We start from the raw sequence: 18,873 nt of genomic DNA, 5'->3' as shown, positions 1-18,873 counted from the left end.
ATCTCGCCTGCCATTACCATATCAGAAAAGCTTTTGGTAGTATTCCCAATCATATGGGTGATGAATGGGGCCTTCAAAGTATTAATGAAGAGCATGGTCGTTTCCTTCTCCAAAAGAGGTGGCTGGACTTGCATCGCTATTTCCCTCCACCGTTGTGCATACTACCTGAAACTCTCACTCGGTTTCTTTTCCATGTTTTGTAGTGTGATCCTATCTCGCGTCATATCAGTCACATGGTTATATTGTTGCATGAAAGCCTATGCAAGATCTCTCCATGAACCGATCTTTGCACGGCTCAACTGATTGTACCACCTAGCCACTGCTCCCATTAGGCTGTCCTGAAAACAATGGATCAATAGTTGATCGTTGTTCACATAGCCAGTCATCCTTCTACAAAACATTGTTATGTGCGCCTCTGGGCAAGTAGTCCCGTTGTACTTTTCAAACTCTGGCATCTTAAATTTATGAGGAAGCACCAAATCTGGAACCAAACTTAAGTTTTTGGCATCGATCCCCTGATGATTGCCAACGCCTTCTAAAAACCTAAACTTCTCCTCTAACCACCTGCAACGATCTTCCAATTGTTTCGAGGATTCAGTGGCCATTCTTTCCTTCTCTATTAAATCCAGATTAGGAGTAATAGGGTTGACCGAGCTATCACCCAAATTATTTCCCAACCCAGATGGGAAATTTATGGGGATTCCAGCATCCACTGGCCCATGTTGAGGCCTCACTGTGACAGATGGCCTTCTAGGAGGTGCCTCGGTTTGCAGGGGCACATGAGGTGGGGTAAAACCCGGAGGGTAGGTAGGATCTTCATTATCTTCTCCCGCATTGATCAAAGGGCTTTTCCCCTTTTCTAATCCGCCAGCCAATAGACGAGTTAATTGATCCATCATGCTTTTCTGGACTCTAACATATGGTCCCTCATATCTTGCTGTATCTTAGCCAGTTGCTCTTGCATCTGCTCTTGTAATTGTTCTTGCATCTCCCTTTGCATTTGTTCTATCCTTTCTAATCTCTGGTCCATTGCTTTGGTTTTACGGTGGGTATAGTGGCTGTGTTCGGTTGCTTGATTCTCGTTGGTTTCCAGATTAACTGAAATAATTTTGTTTAATCAGGGTTCTTTAGTGAAAGTTTAATGCAAATGTTGCAATGTAATGCAAATGTATGGAATGAATGCAAAAGAAAGGAAGATGTTGATCTTGAATTCAATTCCATTAGAATAACTTTTCTAGAAAATATATTTCTTTACATGAAAATAGATTACATATGCGGTATTGCCCTTCATATCCCAAGTAAACGCTGATCTTTTCTTCATGGTCGAATCCTATAAATTCTCTAAAAGATGCCTTTTCTAGTTCCTTGCTGCTTAATCTGAGCCTCGGTCTCTTGCTCACTTATCTCCATGATACTCATCAAAAGTGCCGGCCCTTGAATAATCTTCGTTGGTAATTAAATCAAGTCATGTATTCCTTCGTGGACTTCCAGCTTTCTCTCGTCATGCCTTTGTTGGCTTGAATCTCTGGCAATTACATCATGTATTCCTCCGTGAACTACCAACTTTCTCTCATCGTGTTTACTTGGACTATATTCAGGCGATCGCACTATAATCTACTTTATCAAGAAATTCGTTTCCTTATGACAAACTATTCTATTTAGGAATTGAATTTCGAATCAACACATTCTTTTCTTTGATGTAATGTAATGCAAATGCATGAACGCAAAAAAAAAGGAAAGCATTGATTCTAAATTTAATTTTATTAGAACAACTTTTCTAGAAAGTAAATTCTTTTACATAAAACGGACTACATATACGGCTTTTCTCTTGTATTCTAAGTGAAGACACCTATCTTCCTCTTCATATCCGGATCTTGTGGTCGAGTCTGACGAATTCTCCAAGAGATGTCTATATTAACTCATTTTTTGCTCGATCCAGGCTGCGACTCGTTGCTCACTTATTACTGTGATACTTGTCAGCTCCTTTAAGAAGGTTAAGATGCGACGGCTCTCAAATAATCTTGTCAGTTTCTGTCTTCAAGCAATGAAGCGAAGTCTTGTATTTCTTCACGAGCTATCAGTCTTCTTTTATGTGTTCACTTGGATCATATTTAGACAACCGTATTATAATCCACTTTATCAAAAAATTCATTTTCTTATGACAAACTGTTCTATTTAGCAATCAAATATGAATCAACACCTCCTTCCTAGGATGATGTAATGTAATGCAATTATAAACAAAACAAAAATAAAACACGTTAGTGCAGGATAAATAAATAACAAATACAGCAATTCGGGTGACCACTAAGGGTTCGGAGTGGCTCTACCTAGGGTGGGCTCCTAGGTCTCTCTATATGTGGTTTGGTTCTAGAGTAAGGGTACCTGAACCAATAGATTCCTCGATCCTCACCCATTATAGGCTCATTTGAATCGAGTTCAATTCAGGAGAATACATTTCCCTATGGCTACACGGAGATGAAAATCTCACGAAACCATAGGTACGGATGTATTCCGAAAGTGATCCACTATCCTGCATGGAGGTGAAAACCTCACGAAGGCGTAGTTTCTCACTCCCACTTAAGGGTGTGACCACAACGGTCATGCAATACGATGCGAGAAGATATATGCATAAAAACTTGAAACAATTAAAGAAAATAGGAATAAAATGATGAAAACAGTACGAAAAGCGGGTGAAACGCAATGAAGTGACCGTATATCAAAACCAAATTCTCAATTTTCGAAAAAAGACCAAAGTTAATCAACTTGTGGCTTGACTCTCTTATAAAAGTCCCCAGTGGAGTCGCCAAGCTGTCATAACCATTTTTTTGGAAAAAACGGGTATCGACTTGGAGAAAAAAAATGAAAACAGAAGTCGCCACCAATCTTTTTAGGTGTGATCGGATCACCTTAAGTTAATCATTTTAATAAAAGTTAAGATTTACTAAAACGATAATTTTTGGTCTACGAAAATCAGAAAATGAGTTCGGGAGTCGGTTACGCACGAGGAAGGATTAGCACCCTCGATACGCCCAAAATTGGTACCTAGTTGATTAATTAGTGTCTTAGTGTCGAAAATTTGAAAACTTGAAAGAATTTAAAATACGATCCCTCTTTGTAAAGAAAATGCTCAAATGTTAAGGACCTTCTCGTCTCACAATATAAAATGTCATATCCAGTAAGTTAGGACACGACATCTTGAATTTCCGAGAACGAGCTTGCCTTTTATATAAAAATTCGTGTATTTCAAAAGGTTATTCAGTTAGTTAAGGTGAACGAGGAAAATCGAAACCCAGGAAGTTAGGGCACGTTTCCTCGAATTCCCAAACATCGAATATTGCCTTTACTTGCAAAAATCTTATTTCGAGGTAACAAGATGCCATACCCAGTAAGTTAGGGCACAACACCTCGTATCTCCGAGAATAAGCATTTTTCAAAACTCATGTCGCGATTTAAAAGAGTATTCCGTTATTTAGGTTAAAGGAGAAAAATCGAAACCCAATAAGTTAGGGCACGATTGTCTCGAATTACCAAATACGGAATATTACTTTTATGAAAGAATTATTATTGGGTTGGATATAATGATAATAAGAATAATATTAAAGTAAAGTAAACAATAATACTATATATAAATATATATATGTATATAATAGAAATACACACTACTATATAATAATAATAAATATAGAAATACAAAAAGCAAATATAATAAAAATATTAAATTAAAGTAATAAAAAACAATACTATATATAAATATATATATACATAAAAATACACACTAATATATAATAGTAATAGTGATAGCAAAAATAATAAAAATATGAGTAATATTAATAATATATTAGAATACAAAAGTAAAGTAATAACAATAGGGGTGATAATAATAATAATAATACAAACAATAATACATATATATATAATAATAGTAGTTAGAAATAAAAAATAATAAAAGTAACAATAATGATAGTAATAATATAAATAAATATGGAGAGGGCATATATAATATAATAATAATATAAATAATAATATATACATGAGAAATAATAATAATAATATAAATAATAGTAAAAATAATAAAATAATAAAACAAAGCTCTCAACTCTTTTTCTCCCTCTTTTCTAAATCCGGCCGTTGGTCCGGCTTTGCTTCAGTCATGGACCCCCACGGGCCGCCATCGGCGCCACCGTACACAGCGGCCGGACCTCAAAAAAACCTTTTTCGATAATGAAAATATGGGTAAGCTTCTTACTTTTATTTTTACTTTCGTATAAAAAAAACAAAATAAAATTGAAAGGAAAACAATAAACAAACAAAGAACTAAAGATAAGAATAGACAAAAGAAACCTCTTTTGCTTTGATCTTTGATTAATCTCCAAAAACTAGCCTTTCCAAGAAACAAAAATAACCTTCTTTCCAAAAAAACAAAAAAACACCTCCAAAAAACAAAAAAACCTCCTCCAAACAAAGAACAATCCTTCTCCAAAAACCAAAAACCCACCCCGTAAAAACAAAGTCTTGAATGGCTTTTATAGCCAAATTTTACAAGTGGAGTGGTTGGGGTGGTTTAGGTGGCCAAGGGTGGTGGAGTTGGTGGCCAAGGTGGGTGGCCAACAAAGGTGGTGGAGTAGGTGGCCAAAATTGGGTTTGGGCTTGTAACTGGATAATAGGCTAGGTTTAATTCGGGTTTGGTTTTATTGGGTCCCGGGAAAAATTTGGGTCTTACAAAATCGACATTTTAATTTTGCTTCCTAAGAATGTAGCGTAGGATCCAATTACTTTCTTGGGATAGGATGCGTTGTATCCTTCTGATTAAAGCAGAGTGTGAGGTCTTCAGGACACTTCCGTGAATAGCTTTAACTGCCTCTAAGCTGTTAGATTGAATTACAACCTTGACCTCGTCGCTTCGCTGGATGAGTTTTAGGCCGTTAAAAATACCCCAAAGTTTCGCATCAAGGATCGAGTAATTACTTAGGTATTTGTTGTAACCTAGGATCCAATCTCCATTTCTGTCTCGCAGCACTCCTCCTGCAGCTGCAACCCTTGAGTCCACTCGAATGGTACCATCTGTGTTAAGATAAGTCTACTCTCCTACCAATGGTTCTCCATGGGCCGATTTGATTTCACCATCTGCAACTTGTCTGCTTGCCAAGGAGAAGTGCTTGGCCCAAGACACCAAGGTTTTAATTATCTCCTTTGGGCTCCACGATTTTCCTTGAAAAATAAAGGGGTTATGATTCTTCCATAGGCACCAAGCCAATGGTTCGAAGAGGCATGCCCAGCTAGTTTCCCTACCATGAGAATTTGAGTTGATCTGTAGATTAAGAGGCAACCATTCGTGCAAAGTGTTAGAAAAAAATTAAACTGTTGAGTTCTCGGGATTACCTGTTTCCAAACTTCTTTAGCTAATGTGCAGTCTCGGATGACGTGTAAGATATCCTCAAACGCATGCCCGTAAATTGGGCAAGAAGGGTCCTCTACTAGTCCACGCCTAGCTCATTCTGCATTGGTAAGGAGTCTTTGCTTAAGGACAATCCAGAAGAAAAAATGAACTCTTTGCGGTCTTGGGAATTTCCACGCTTTCTTCCATAGCTCATCTTTGAGACTCCAAGACTCTTCCTTCAACATTTTGAAGGCACTTTTGATGGTGAAAGCTCCAGTTGAAGTATGACACCAGGATAGTCTGTTGGGTTCTTCAAGTGGATAAAGAGGTGGGATGCCCTTGATCTGGCAAATGATCTCTTTTGGTAACCAAGCCTGCAAGAGTTCAAAGTTCCATTTGCCCTCATTTGTGGTCAATTCTCTAAGCAGACTGTCGGGTCTAATATTGGCGTGGGCAGGAATATAATTGATAAGGGGACCAACATTGGGAACCTAGGGGTCCTTCCAACATGAATTTTATTCCCAAGTTATAATTGGTTTTTAAACGTCTACCAAACATATTTTATTTAGGGTGGATTTTGATGGGAGGTACATTTATTTACAGTTAGTGTAAAAATATCGTGACGATGAGATTAGATATTATAGTGATACTATAGTGTAAGATAAAAAGCAATTTAAACGCATTGCACCACATCCCATCGCCCATCCATATTCACCCTTATTAAATTGGGTTATTATCCTATATCGACTAAAAAAATTCAATCCCATTTGTTTTTAAGATATAATAAAATAAAAAATAATATTTAGTATACTTGTTAGTAGAGTCTTTAAACTCTACAAGTAGAATTAGGGGTTGACAAGTGTCCAATGAAGATATATTAAAATATTTAAAAAATAAATATTAAAAAAGGATACTTTGCGGAATTTTAAAATTGCTTGTGGAATAAAAAAGTATACTACCACTAATAGCCAAATAAAATAATAATCAAATAATTAAAAAAAAGGCACTTGGCATTATCCTAGATCGCTTATGGAGTTTTTAGACTTTACAAAAAAGATTAAGAGGTGGCTAGTGTCTTATACGAGTATAATAGAATATTAAGAAATAAATATTTTAAGGAAAGATACGCATGTTAATTTTTTTAAAGCTACTAGTGGAATAAAAAGAAGTGCATTGCCAATGTATCAAAAATCAACCTTAACAATAAATTTTTTATTTACTAAATAAAAAATATTTTTTGAGAAGGTAAACAAATAAAAGAATAATATTTTATGAGCAATGAATAATAACATATCACATTATTTACGAATAATTTATAAATAAATATTAATAAATGTTTTATTTAAAGTTTTAAGGTTTTTAATTTAAGGTTTAGAGTTTTTAGATAATCATGTTTAAAAAAATTATAGATATTTATTTATAAGCCATCAACTATTTATCTTTTTATTCAATGATTATGTCGCAATTTATTATTCATTAATGGTATATGAAACACATGCAACAACCATACATTAAATATTCTCCCAAAAATAAATTCAAATAGAATTTTAAAAAATATATTAATCAATAGAAAGAAAATTTAATCAAGATAAATACTAATACCATCTATAGATACTTAAAACTCCGAATTGAGTTGAAAAATGATAAAATAAATTACAAAAAAGAAATAATTTTGAAGATATTTTATAACATAAAATCAATAAAATCTGTTTTATCTTTTTTATTAGTAGATAAAAGAATAAAGTCTTAAGATTAAAGCAGAACAAATTGCCATCAGACAATGGGAATGTAACGCAATGGTTGTCATAATCTAATAAACCCCTCACATTCTTTAGTGGTTCTTTATGAATAAAGTTCTCCATTTTGCCTTAAACTTCTTTTGTGATATGATCTCTCACCCTATTACTCTCAATATCTGTCGAAACTTCACTTCCCAATATTTAATATACTAGTCTTGAATAAGTCTAATTTCACTGTTGACATTATTTGTTGCTAATCCACTCTGAATAATGATTATTAACACCGAATTATCATTCTTAATCTTCACTCTACGATACCTTACTAAATATGTTTTTATCTTTTATAACCTAAAATTAATAAAATCTAATACATTTTTTCTCAAACCTTGTCCAATACGAAATTTATGTAAATATGTAATGCAAAAACTCGTTTATATTTTTTTACAGTAAAAGGGGAAAAAGTGTGTTGCATAATAACTATTCTAGGATATGCTATGTTATCATCATCATCATGCAAGGCTTTTAAGATAGCATCAGGTTCACTGAAAACATGAATTCTTAAAGGAAAACTTGTCGCAAAATTGGCCATAGCATCAACTACATGTCGCAAAACATGTCCACCTCCCAGTCTCGTTTCACCATATTCAACAAAGCTCTAAGCACCACATTCCAGGTATAACAATCCCCCATGCGTGGTTCAGTTACATGTGGCGTAAGCTTGATAAGCTCCTCACCCCAAATAGGTAGAAAGGGCTTAAGTCGGTTCACTATCACTTTTGTAATGATCTTGTAGAAAATTGTACAAAGATTGATTGGGCAAAAATGTTGAATCAATTAATTCTCAAAATAAGCACCAGAATAGTACGATTCAACCATCCATTAAGAGAGACACCGCTCATGATGTTTCTAGCAAAGTGGCACACACTACTCCCCGTCATACTCCAATTCTTCTGATAAAAGAAAGCATGTATTCCATCAATCCTTGGAGCTTTTAGCGGTTGGATTTAAAACACAAATTCCTCATCTAAAACACAGTCCTACAAACACTTCCAAATTTATACAAGCTCACATCTTTAGTGAACAAGCTTTTATAGAAATTCACTACCATATTTTCAACACCTGAGCATCATTAGACCATTCACCATCATTAGTTTAAAAGATTCAACAATAATCGCACTTCTTTTATTTGTGACACTCAAGTGGAAGAATCAAGCATTTCAATCTCCATTGGAAATCTACTAGCTTTTTACCTTTTGATGCCATCAACTTTCTTCCTGTGTAAAAATCTCAACAACTTTTGTTTTTGAATCCCTTTTTCTTAGAATGCTAGTCCTCTATGTGGCAAGGCGAAAAAATAATTCCGGCAGTCACAACTCTTGGATCCAAATGAATTCGAGTTGCAAAGAAGGTATGAAGGTATACCTAAATGATCTCAGTAAAACAAGTCTGATTCTAATAGGAACCTTCGATGGAATAATGAACCATAGCCACAATAAAATCACTCCAGCTTCTACGAAATTTACTTTGAATTCGTTTCGATTCTCAGTTTAATTAGTTCAAATTCACTTTTCAAACTGATCCCTCGACCGATTCTCAATCTAAATGGTTCGACCAATCCATCCTGTTTAATTCAAATAACAGTGGTATTTATCTAATTAAAATATGTGAAACAGATTTTACATCATTTTAATTGAATCCCTTCTTATATGTGAGTCATGCACACACAAGTATTATGTGTATAATTAACATTGCCAAATTAAATTATTTATATGAATATTTTTTTAGTTAATTTAATTTATGACAAGTTAATATAATCTCAATTAACTTGGATTTTGGTCATTTCATCCATTAGGGTGGGATCTTGTAAAATATTGTAATGTTGGCTGTAATATCAAAACATCTCTAATATTACAGACAATAATTGTTATCTAGTACTAATGCATCATTGTTACCTAAGTTATAAAAAGTTATTGTTTGACATATTCTTTCAGTGATAATATTATCATATAGTATATCTCTTTGTCTGTGTTATCTTAATTGAATGCAAGTCATGAAACAATACCACTTATATAATTTAATATCTTATTTCTTGATTCTCGAGTAGACTAAGATAAATAAATTATTATAATATCTCATATCAATTCATTTGAGTACGACTATATATTTTTAATCTCATCTAATTAAAGGATTTAAAATGTCACTCCTATCATATGTAGGAGGGATAAATCATGCATTTCTAGTCTCACATTAGTGCTGATGACTTCTACAGTCTTAGTATTCCCCATTAGTTTATGCCAAAATGATACTTTTGTCTGCCCTATGTCTTTCATTGCTTAAGTTATTATGTTCAAGGACAACGATCTCTCTGTTTTCTCCAATTCCACAGGGATATCAGATTCAGGTTTTCCATTAACTTGAAGCCACAAGAGAATTCTCTTGCATTGTTGTTGGTTCTTTTCTTCCCCTAACTATCGTTCATATCTTTTAAAAGAAACTTGGAAGTAATGCCGCTTTCATTTAATATTTAATAATTGATCTAAAGATAGATATAACATCATTTCTTTTAAGGAACAACGCAATGAAAGTGTCCACATAACAGAGAAAGGGAGAAAAGAAGGACACGTTTTGGACCAAATGTCATGTTGGATTGACACTTCCCGCAGAAAGTCTGAGATTATCTCGAAACGTGTCTTGTTGAGGTGGATCCAAACGTTGCCTTTCTTGTTGGTGCTACTAACACATTGCGGCTACTCCCTCCGTCTCAAAGTCGGCTTTAGAAAATCTGCCACAGCTAATGTTTAGATATTTGTTCCTACACTTCAATTACTTTCAAAACTATCTTACTATTTTAATCATTAATAAAGAATCCTTAGTTTTGACGTTGAATGGTTCACTCGTCAATTTTTATTCATATCTTCTTATTGATTAGATAATATTTAATTCATTATCAATTTATATTTAATTCATAAAATAACTTTTAATGCAATTAAAAGAAGAATAAATTATAACCAAAATCACTCAATTATTAATAAATTATTATTTTGAATATTATTTAATTTTAAAATGTTACAAAATTATCATTAAATTATTTAAAAATTTTCATTAAGTCATTGACTTATTCAAAGTTTTTATTAAGTCAATAGATTGTTAAGTTCTTTTTAGAAAGTCCAACAAGTGAGCTTCAAGTAAGAATTTAACCAATAGTATGATGGATCAATACCCATCAACAAGTAGAAAAATTTATTTTAAATCCAAGTTAATTTAATGATTAATATCACAAATAAAAAAAATATAACTATTTAGATTTTAGTTTACATATTCATGATGTTTAAAATTATTTTATGAAAAAAATTGAACAATAGAAGATAAGAGAAAGAAAAACTTTTAATTACTGTAAACAGTGCGAACAAAGAAAATTATACCAAAATAATTTTAATAATTCAATAAAAGAAAGAAAATTTTTTAAATATTTCAATAATTATTTTATAATTTTTTAAAGTTAAAATAATAAAAGTTTAAATTTTCTAATAATAATTTTAAATGTAATTTACAAAGTCGGGGAAAATACCTATTTTGTTCGATGATGACGTGAAAACCCAAAGTACAGGTGTAGGGTGGGTGGGAGTTGAATTGATAGTTAGTAATTTTCATATGAGTAGACCCCTTAGAGTCGTAGACCACATTAAAGAAAAAAAGGTAAGCAGATGCCCAACCATTTACAATTAGCCACTTAAAGGAGTGTCAGCTGGCAAGCATGAGGTGACGCCCAAAAAGTATCAGTGCCACGTGACTGGCGAAAGCTTTGTATTTTCATTACGCCGCGCCCCACCTTGGCCTCTCTTTTTTAAAGGGCTGATTAAAGCCGGTGAATGGTTGAGTTCGGATCCAGTTTATTTTAGATTTAGATTTTTTAGGTTTTAAAATTTTCGAATTTGGGTTAGCTCGAGTTTTTTAGACTTCGATTTTGTTATGAATTTTTTTAGGTGAGTTCAATTTTTTTCGGATTTGAATTCAGATTGATTCGAGTGAGCTCTAATAGATTAAGATATTTTTAAAATTTATAAATTATAAATATTTTAATTTTAAATATAATAATTTATTTTATTTTTATACGATAATAATATAATTTAAATTTATTTTATACAAAATATAAATTATATATATTTAATAAATTCAATTTATATAAAACAATTAAAGTGCTTACTCTATGTAAAATTTATTATTTTATAATATTATGTAGATTAATGAAAATATCTTTTATTTATTATTATATTATGTTGTCCATTGAATAATTTTTTATTATTATTAAATTTATAAATTCAATCCTCATATTTTAAAATATTTATTCCAAAATCTAAATTCATTATACTAAGCTAAAACCCAAATAATATAATATTTTATCATATCATAGAGTGTATATATCAATGATTAAACATTATAATATCATATAATACTATATGTATTTTTATAATCTATATTATTTTAATAATTATATATGTATTAATATTATATTATGTATTAATAATATATTAATTTAATATATCGATTTAAGATCAAATTAAGTAATTGATTTCGGTCCCCGATAATAGTATCGGGGAGTGGTTACAACGATAAGGTTTGATCCTACATATATAACATAGTTTTCTAAATAATTTTGTTGTTGTAATGAAGTAAATTGCATTTAGGGTTTGATTAAATGCAAGTAGATAGCATGACGTTAGCTTCTCGATTGAATTACAAGCAGCATGATCAAAGAATTTGTGTTCACATATTCAATGAATATCAATCTCTTATAACCAAACATTAGCATGAGCTCAAAAGCTGTGGTTTTTCTCGAGAAAATCTGGGGTATGATTTTCTCTTTTCGATACAGTTTGGTTTGATACTTTGATTGGATCAAAACATTTTCTTTTTCTGCAAATGCAACATTAATTTTGGTGAAATTGTGATGCTGATACATTGAATATTACAGTTTAGAGGGTCGTGGCCTTTTTATCTTTTAGAAGCTTTTAATCACTTTTCCCAATATAATATTAAGATATTTCTAAATGTTATCACTCACAAAATTTCGTAGTATTGAATACTGTAATATTATGTTAAAAAAATAATATAATATTATAACGGTCCAAAATTCTTAGTCATTTCATATTGCAAGTTGTAAAGTTTTTAAAACAGTTTATTTGATGTAAGTATTGTATGTATGTAATATATAAAATTAGAGGACACCAGAGTTTTCTCTCCTAGGCATCCTCCATTGAAGAAGAGATGAATGCTGTAAAGTCAAGTCATGATATTGGTATTTATACATCTTTTTAGTGCTTGCCTAAGGCTGCATAGGCTTGTGCTTGGGTTTAACTGTCGTTCTCTATTGGCAAGTTTGTTTTCTGTGCATCTTTAAGGGCATTAAGCCATTTGAGTTGATACAAGTTCCTTTTGTTTTTCATGGAAGGGGAAGAGGGTGAGATGCACAAGCATTTTTAGCTTACGGGGATGAAGATCCCATGTGAGGCTCGTGGGCCTATTACCATCTAATTGTAAATCTGGAGCATATTTGTATATTAAGGACTAGGCCCATGTTATTGAGTCTGGGTTCGAGCGGCTACAAACAATAGTCCTACCTGCCTACAGGTCTGCAGTAGGTTTCAAATTGCCTATGAAAGACCAACAACATTGGTTATCCAAGATGAATTTGAAAAGATGGACTCTTGATGTTGTAATCATAATATTCTTTGTAATGGTGAAGAAGATAGCGAGCATTAATTGTCATTATTTCTGTAAGTTCCGAGATTGTAGAGAAGTGGTGGGAAGTTATTGGTGTTACTTAAATATTGAGAAGTGGAGGGGAAGTTTCTCGTGTGACTTACTCTTAAAAATAGAAGCATAAATATGATTATCTGGACAGATAATACATTGAATGATACCAAGTTGAGTTTATCTTAGATTCGTTTATAGATTTATTTATTTATGATGTTTCTGGTGTAACTTACATAAATATTGAGTAAATTACCACATATACAACTCATGTACATTGATATATTAAAAACTTATGCTCTCATGGTAATAGGTGAAAAGTTGGTATGTTGGGTACGTGACTTATGCATAGTATGGATTAGCTTACAATAGTGAAATTATAGCTTGATTAAAAGAATAAATGATATCCTCTTACTGACATTGTATGGATTATGAAAATGGAATGAGGCCACAACATATTATTCCTAGGCCACGTCATTTGGATATTTATACATATTATTACTGTTCACAACATGACACTACTATTCTTAGGACTGACATTCTGAGCGGATTTCAGCATGCTGGATACGTGTTTTATTCTGTGTTGTCTGTCAGACCATGCGGTCTCCCTTCTGCGAGCTCCTTGGGTAAATGCGAACTGAGACAGCGACCTTCCCTTGGTTCACGCGAGCTCTCCTTGTGAGCTAGGTCTGTGAGCTCCTCTTGCAAGCTAGGTTTGCGAGCTTCCCTTGCTGTCCTCTCACAGTTCGCATCACACTCAATCATCTGGTGGAACCTATCCAGGTCACGGGTAGGCCACCTGAATCTTACTTGAGATTCGGGCCGGTGATAATTGATTTATAACACAAATCGTTGACAATTTTGATTTGTATATTTATATTAATTATTTTATATCTCGAAATAAGTAAACAAATGTAAGATTTAATTATAAAAAGGAACCAAATAAATTTACATCAAGTCCTTATTAGAAAGAGATTAATTTTGAAAACTTTAAAGAAACTCTATGGATAGGAGCTATTCCACCAATCAAAAATGAAATTTATTAATTGGGATCATTCAAAGTTCAAAATACAAGCTGATCATGAGATGCATTACATCATGATAGAATTATTTTGTGTATCCTAGTGGAGAATCTGGACCCGTTTTAAAAAACTACAAATGAAATCCACCGGAGGCATTAAGCAATGTACTCATTCACAAGCATATGAGAGAACCAAAAGAGTGAGCTCTACATTTTGGGACTCCAGGGAACCACACAAATGCCAACTAGCAGAATATAAAAATGTTTTTCTACTTTCTTATAGCCAAAATAGTCTCTTATAAGTATGTTTTTTTCTATTTGAAATTGTCTCTAAATACTAATTAAAAAAAAGAGAGTTTACGATGAGTTTCATGCCTTATGACTGACGACTTGAGATAATTTGAAATGAAATTTTCTGTCAAAAGTGACATGTGAGGATGTATGATTGGAGCCATGTTTTTTGACATGTCAAATTTTAACACCCAACATTTTAAAAGATTTATCACTTTCAAAAGTATTACCATCATCATGAGATGAAGCATAGAATTGGGATACTAAAAACAAATAAAAGTACTAAATTTTATATATAATATAGTAGACATGGTTGGAAAATAAGTTTTTCATTATCTGCACAATTACAGTAGCCCCTTGGCCTCTTCGTAATTTTCCATTGAACATAAAAGAAAATCAGAAGTTAGATTGAGTTCTTTGAGTCTGATCAGAGCAACTCCATTCTCTTGCAATCCCTTTGATCCATATTCCATGACTTCACCTTTGGTTGAACACCAAGCCTGAGCTCAAGATCCAACTCCTCCATGGACCCTGCAACTGCTGGCTTAACTCCAAGAACCTGCCATTGAAGAGAAGAATAACACTTCTCCTTCGGAACCAAAAATGGCAGTGTTGTTGAAACAGCAATCTTTCTTCTTTTGCAATTGATTACCTCATCATCATAAGAACTTAATAGCCCTTGATGCTGTCCTTGAACAAAGGAACAAGTACCAAAGTTTTTAGATGAAGCTGAAACCCTAGAAGATGAAAAAGAATGAGCCAAATCAGCTGCTGGATGTTGGGATTTAGGGTCAGATGGTTTTAGAGGATTGGGGTTCTGATTTTGATTAGAAACAACTTCATTTTTGGGACTAAGAGATTGTTTGAGCTTAGCTCTATCTCTTCTATGAACATTCATGTGACCACCCAAAGCTTGAGCTGACTTGAATTCTCTCCTGCAAAAACTACAAGTATATGATCTAGGAGGCCATACACATCCCTCTAAAGACCCAGCTGCATCTTCTGCAAAAGCTTTTTCTTCCCAAGTCTCACTTAAAGAGTTGATTGACACTTGAAAATGGGATTTTAAAAACGGTCTCCTCTTCATCAACATCAAATACTGAGCTTGTTCCATGTTTTTTTTTTCTTGATTGATTTAAAGACTAAGAAACAGATAAGAGTCTGAAGTGGAAGAAAAGATTAGTTGGGGTATAGGTTAATATAAGAAGTGAGGGAGCTATGCATTACAACAGCTTTTGAAATGATTGAAATAAGACATTGAAAACTACTCCGAGTATCTAAGAAGAAAGGGAAAAAGGCTGAGCTGAAAAATTCTTGGTAGCTTTTTGGAGGGGGCTTATTTATTTATTTATTTGATTTGATTTGGCGCATCAAATTAGCTGATTTGATGCACAGTCGTCGTTTCTTGCTCTTATTTTGGCAAATTCCTTAAAAGCTCTCAGTTTTGAACAACTGTGAAAAACATTGTTCTACATCTGCAAATTGAGGGTATTTTTACTTTGATGACCAATTTATAGTATTATTTTGGCAATTTTACTTCGTTTAAACATAAACTCAAAAACTTCAAACAAGACAAACAAGACATGTAAAGACTCGTATAAAAACAGGTTCAGCTTAGTTTTTTTTAAAAAAAATATTCCAGGGTTTCTAATCACTTTTGTTTTTACGCAACTAAAACAAATATATATAATTATAAGAGTAATAATAAGTTAAAGTCTAACTTTTCAATTTGATTCCTTAAACATGTTGGGAATTTTCATCTGTTTCCCTTTCATGCATGCTATGTTAACAGCTTTCTACTTTTTATTCAAAAAATGGTAAATTAGTCTCGATTCAATAAAAATAATTAATTTGTTCATTTTTTTAGTAAAAAAATAAAATACAATCACACTCTTAATATAGAAATCTCTATTATACTTTTACCATTAAACATCTATTTCTTGAGATTTCACATATGATCTTATATTTACACATATAAATACTCTAAACTTTTTAAATACTAAACCTTATCATTAAATTAATAAGCCATTACTGTAAAACTTTTATTTCTTTTATATTCGTTGAAATCTAAAAGTTATAATTTGAAACTTTTAAACAAATTTTTTTTAATTTCTCAAGGTATCTATCGGAATAAGTTCAGTAACTAATCATTCACATTTTGTAAATCCATTAAGGGTAGATACTGACAATAAATTTTAAAGCTGCTCCATACCTAAAACAAAGATCGAACCCTCAACTACTAATATAACTTTCAAATAATTATTAATAATGAATAATGGCATTGGATTGGAATCTAAGTTTGAACTGAAACGACATAGAATAATTATACAATCAGTAGTCCAAAAATTTTAGTCAAAATGGTTGTGAGAAATGTAGAGCTACAAAAGTTTGATAATGTTCTTCAAACAACATAGTAGCAAACAAAAAGATGCTTTTTCTAATACTTCTAAGAAAATAATTAAATATCACTAATCACATTTTGTTTAATCAAACTACTCTCTTGGAATTTTTTCCCTTTTTTATTACAACAATTGAATGCTTGAGCAACCATCCAAAAACAAAAGTGGGTCAGACCAATCATTTTTGTATTCACAATGTTTAAAAATCTAAGGATTTGAATTAAATAAGAACAATAGGGACTGGTAAGCCTACTTGTTAACGTATTTGATGGACTCATTACTAAACTAATTTCCATGTCAACATTGGCCTTTGTTGTTAAGTCAGCTAGTAGAAATTATGTGACTCAAATTCTTATTAAAATAAAATATAAGTGATAAGATAGGGGAATTTTCGAGAGCAAAGACCGCAGCCTATCGTAGATCCCTAATAAGCAAAATACTAGATTGGGTCGCAACCGAAGGTGCAGGGGCTCCGACCCCCGTGGTATGGTACGGTACAAGCTGCACAAGTAAAATCCATATAGAAGTTTACTTCCTCTATTTGATGTTGATTAGAATAAGTTATTTTAATCTTACTGCATTACTTCTATTTGACTTTGATTAGAATAAAATTTTTAAACCTATAAATAGACGTAATCGTCTCTCTTCTTGTATTCATTCGAATTCAACATAGAGAATTTTCTTCTCCTCTGCCGTGGTTTTTTTCTGAAAGAGTTTCCACGTAAAATTTTGTGTGTTCTGTTTTTCTTTGTTTTGAGATACATTGCCATTATCAACGTTCTATTTTATAGTGACTCATTTAAATTATAGTTAGAAGCGAATTGATATATCTTTGTGAGTAAATTCAAAGTTGAAGTTAACAGACCCTTGCAGTTGGAGCATCAATTCCTGTGGTGAAATAAATAATGTTAGTACACCTTGTTGTTGGACCTAGTTGCTATCAATTAAATTCAAGTTGCGATCTGTTAGTCGAGTGTTCATTTTCATTAAGAATAATATAAATTCAAATCACACTTAAATTGTAATAAATTACGGAAGATAATTGATATGGTGAATCTAATTGTAGATTAGAATTGATCTTGGTGTGCTAATTCAAGTTGTAGTCCTAATTAATTCTTCCCTAGAGAGCATGGCATTGAGGATGCACATTCCAGTTTACTTTTAGAAACATTCATAAGATTAATCCATCTTATTAGTTAGTTAGTTAACGATTGGAAATGCTTATTCGGAGAGGCTAGAAGTAAATTATAAATATCCGAACACATAAATTTATCATTATATTAAATTATAATTTTATAAATTTTAAAAAGATTATAAAAGATAATTTTACAAATTGTATATTCTTACAAATTTTAAAGAGACAATATGAAACGATTTTACAATTTTTGAAGGCTAAGGTCATGAATAAACCTTTCTAAATTGGTGCCGCAAAAATTTATAGGTAGACTACATTAGCAGCCACTTAATTGTGGTTGGTAACCAAAAAAGATAAAATTGAATAGTTAGGTGATCATTTTATAATTATCTATAGCCCCAACCCAAAAATAAAAAGATAATACACTTTCACACACTCGAACCCACATATTGATTACAATACTCAATCAATAACACTAAGAAAATTAAATTTAAGATTATTTAAGAAAAACTGAGATTACTTTATTTCCTAAAATTTATATTCTTCCAAATATTTACTTTTTTCCTTTGATAATATATTCTAAAAACAAAACTAATGATGAATTAGTGGTCCAAATGGCCTAATAAGGCTAAGAGATGACATAAGTAAGCTGTTGAAGGTCCCTTTTATTATCTTGTTCGTATCTTTGTCTGAATTACTTACATTGCCATAACTGGCCAAGAAATGATTCCTTTTTATGCAAAACCCAGTTTTGGTGAAGATTTGTATATTTCCAAAAAGCTTAAACAATAAAATAGGAAAGAAGATGAAGAATTATTAATGATTAGAATCATTTACTATTGAACAACTTAACTCCTTTCTTAAAAAAACTATAAACAAACTGTCTTGTGCTGATATACATATATTCTACCTAAAATGTCTTCATTCTTCAACTTGATGGTAGATTGAGAATTTGAAATAAAAACATACATACATATATACATATATAGCATATTTTATCTATTATAATTACATTAATCGTTGTTATTAGATTTAATTATTATAAGCATTGAATTGGATAACTCAACAACTACTTTAACTCAAACATACTGAATGACAACTTAATATCTCAAAACTCCTAAAGTCTTATCATTTCCATTGAGCCAATTTATTTTTTAATT

The 18,873-nt window shown here is 32.0% G+C and overlaps 1 protein-coding gene across 1 annotated transcript; it reads right to left on the bottom strand.

Moving 5' to 3' along the window:
* Positions 1-14,497: 14,497 nt before the first annotated feature.
* On the bottom strand, positions 14,498-15,459 carry LOC107929543 (probable transcriptional regulator RABBIT EARS). Its single transcript, XM_016860984.2, has one exon. It carries the CDS (start codon positions 15,291-15,293, stop codon positions 14,607-14,609), a length of 687 nt encoding a protein of 228 aa, XP_016716473.1. The 5' UTR covers positions 15,294-15,459; the 3' UTR covers positions 14,498-14,606.
* Between the last annotated feature and the right edge of the window lie 3,414 nt (positions 15,460-18,873).

Source organism: Gossypium hirsutum, chromosome A13, assembly GCF_007990345.1.
Source record: "Gossypium hirsutum isolate 1008001.06 chromosome A13, Gossypium_hirsutum_v2.1, whole genome shotgun sequence".
Lineage (NCBI taxonomy): Eukaryota > Viridiplantae > Streptophyta > Magnoliopsida > Malvales > Malvaceae > Gossypium > Gossypium hirsutum.
The sequence above is the reverse complement of the archived record's forward strand: the minus strand, read 5'-3'. Positions and strand labels throughout refer to the sequence as shown.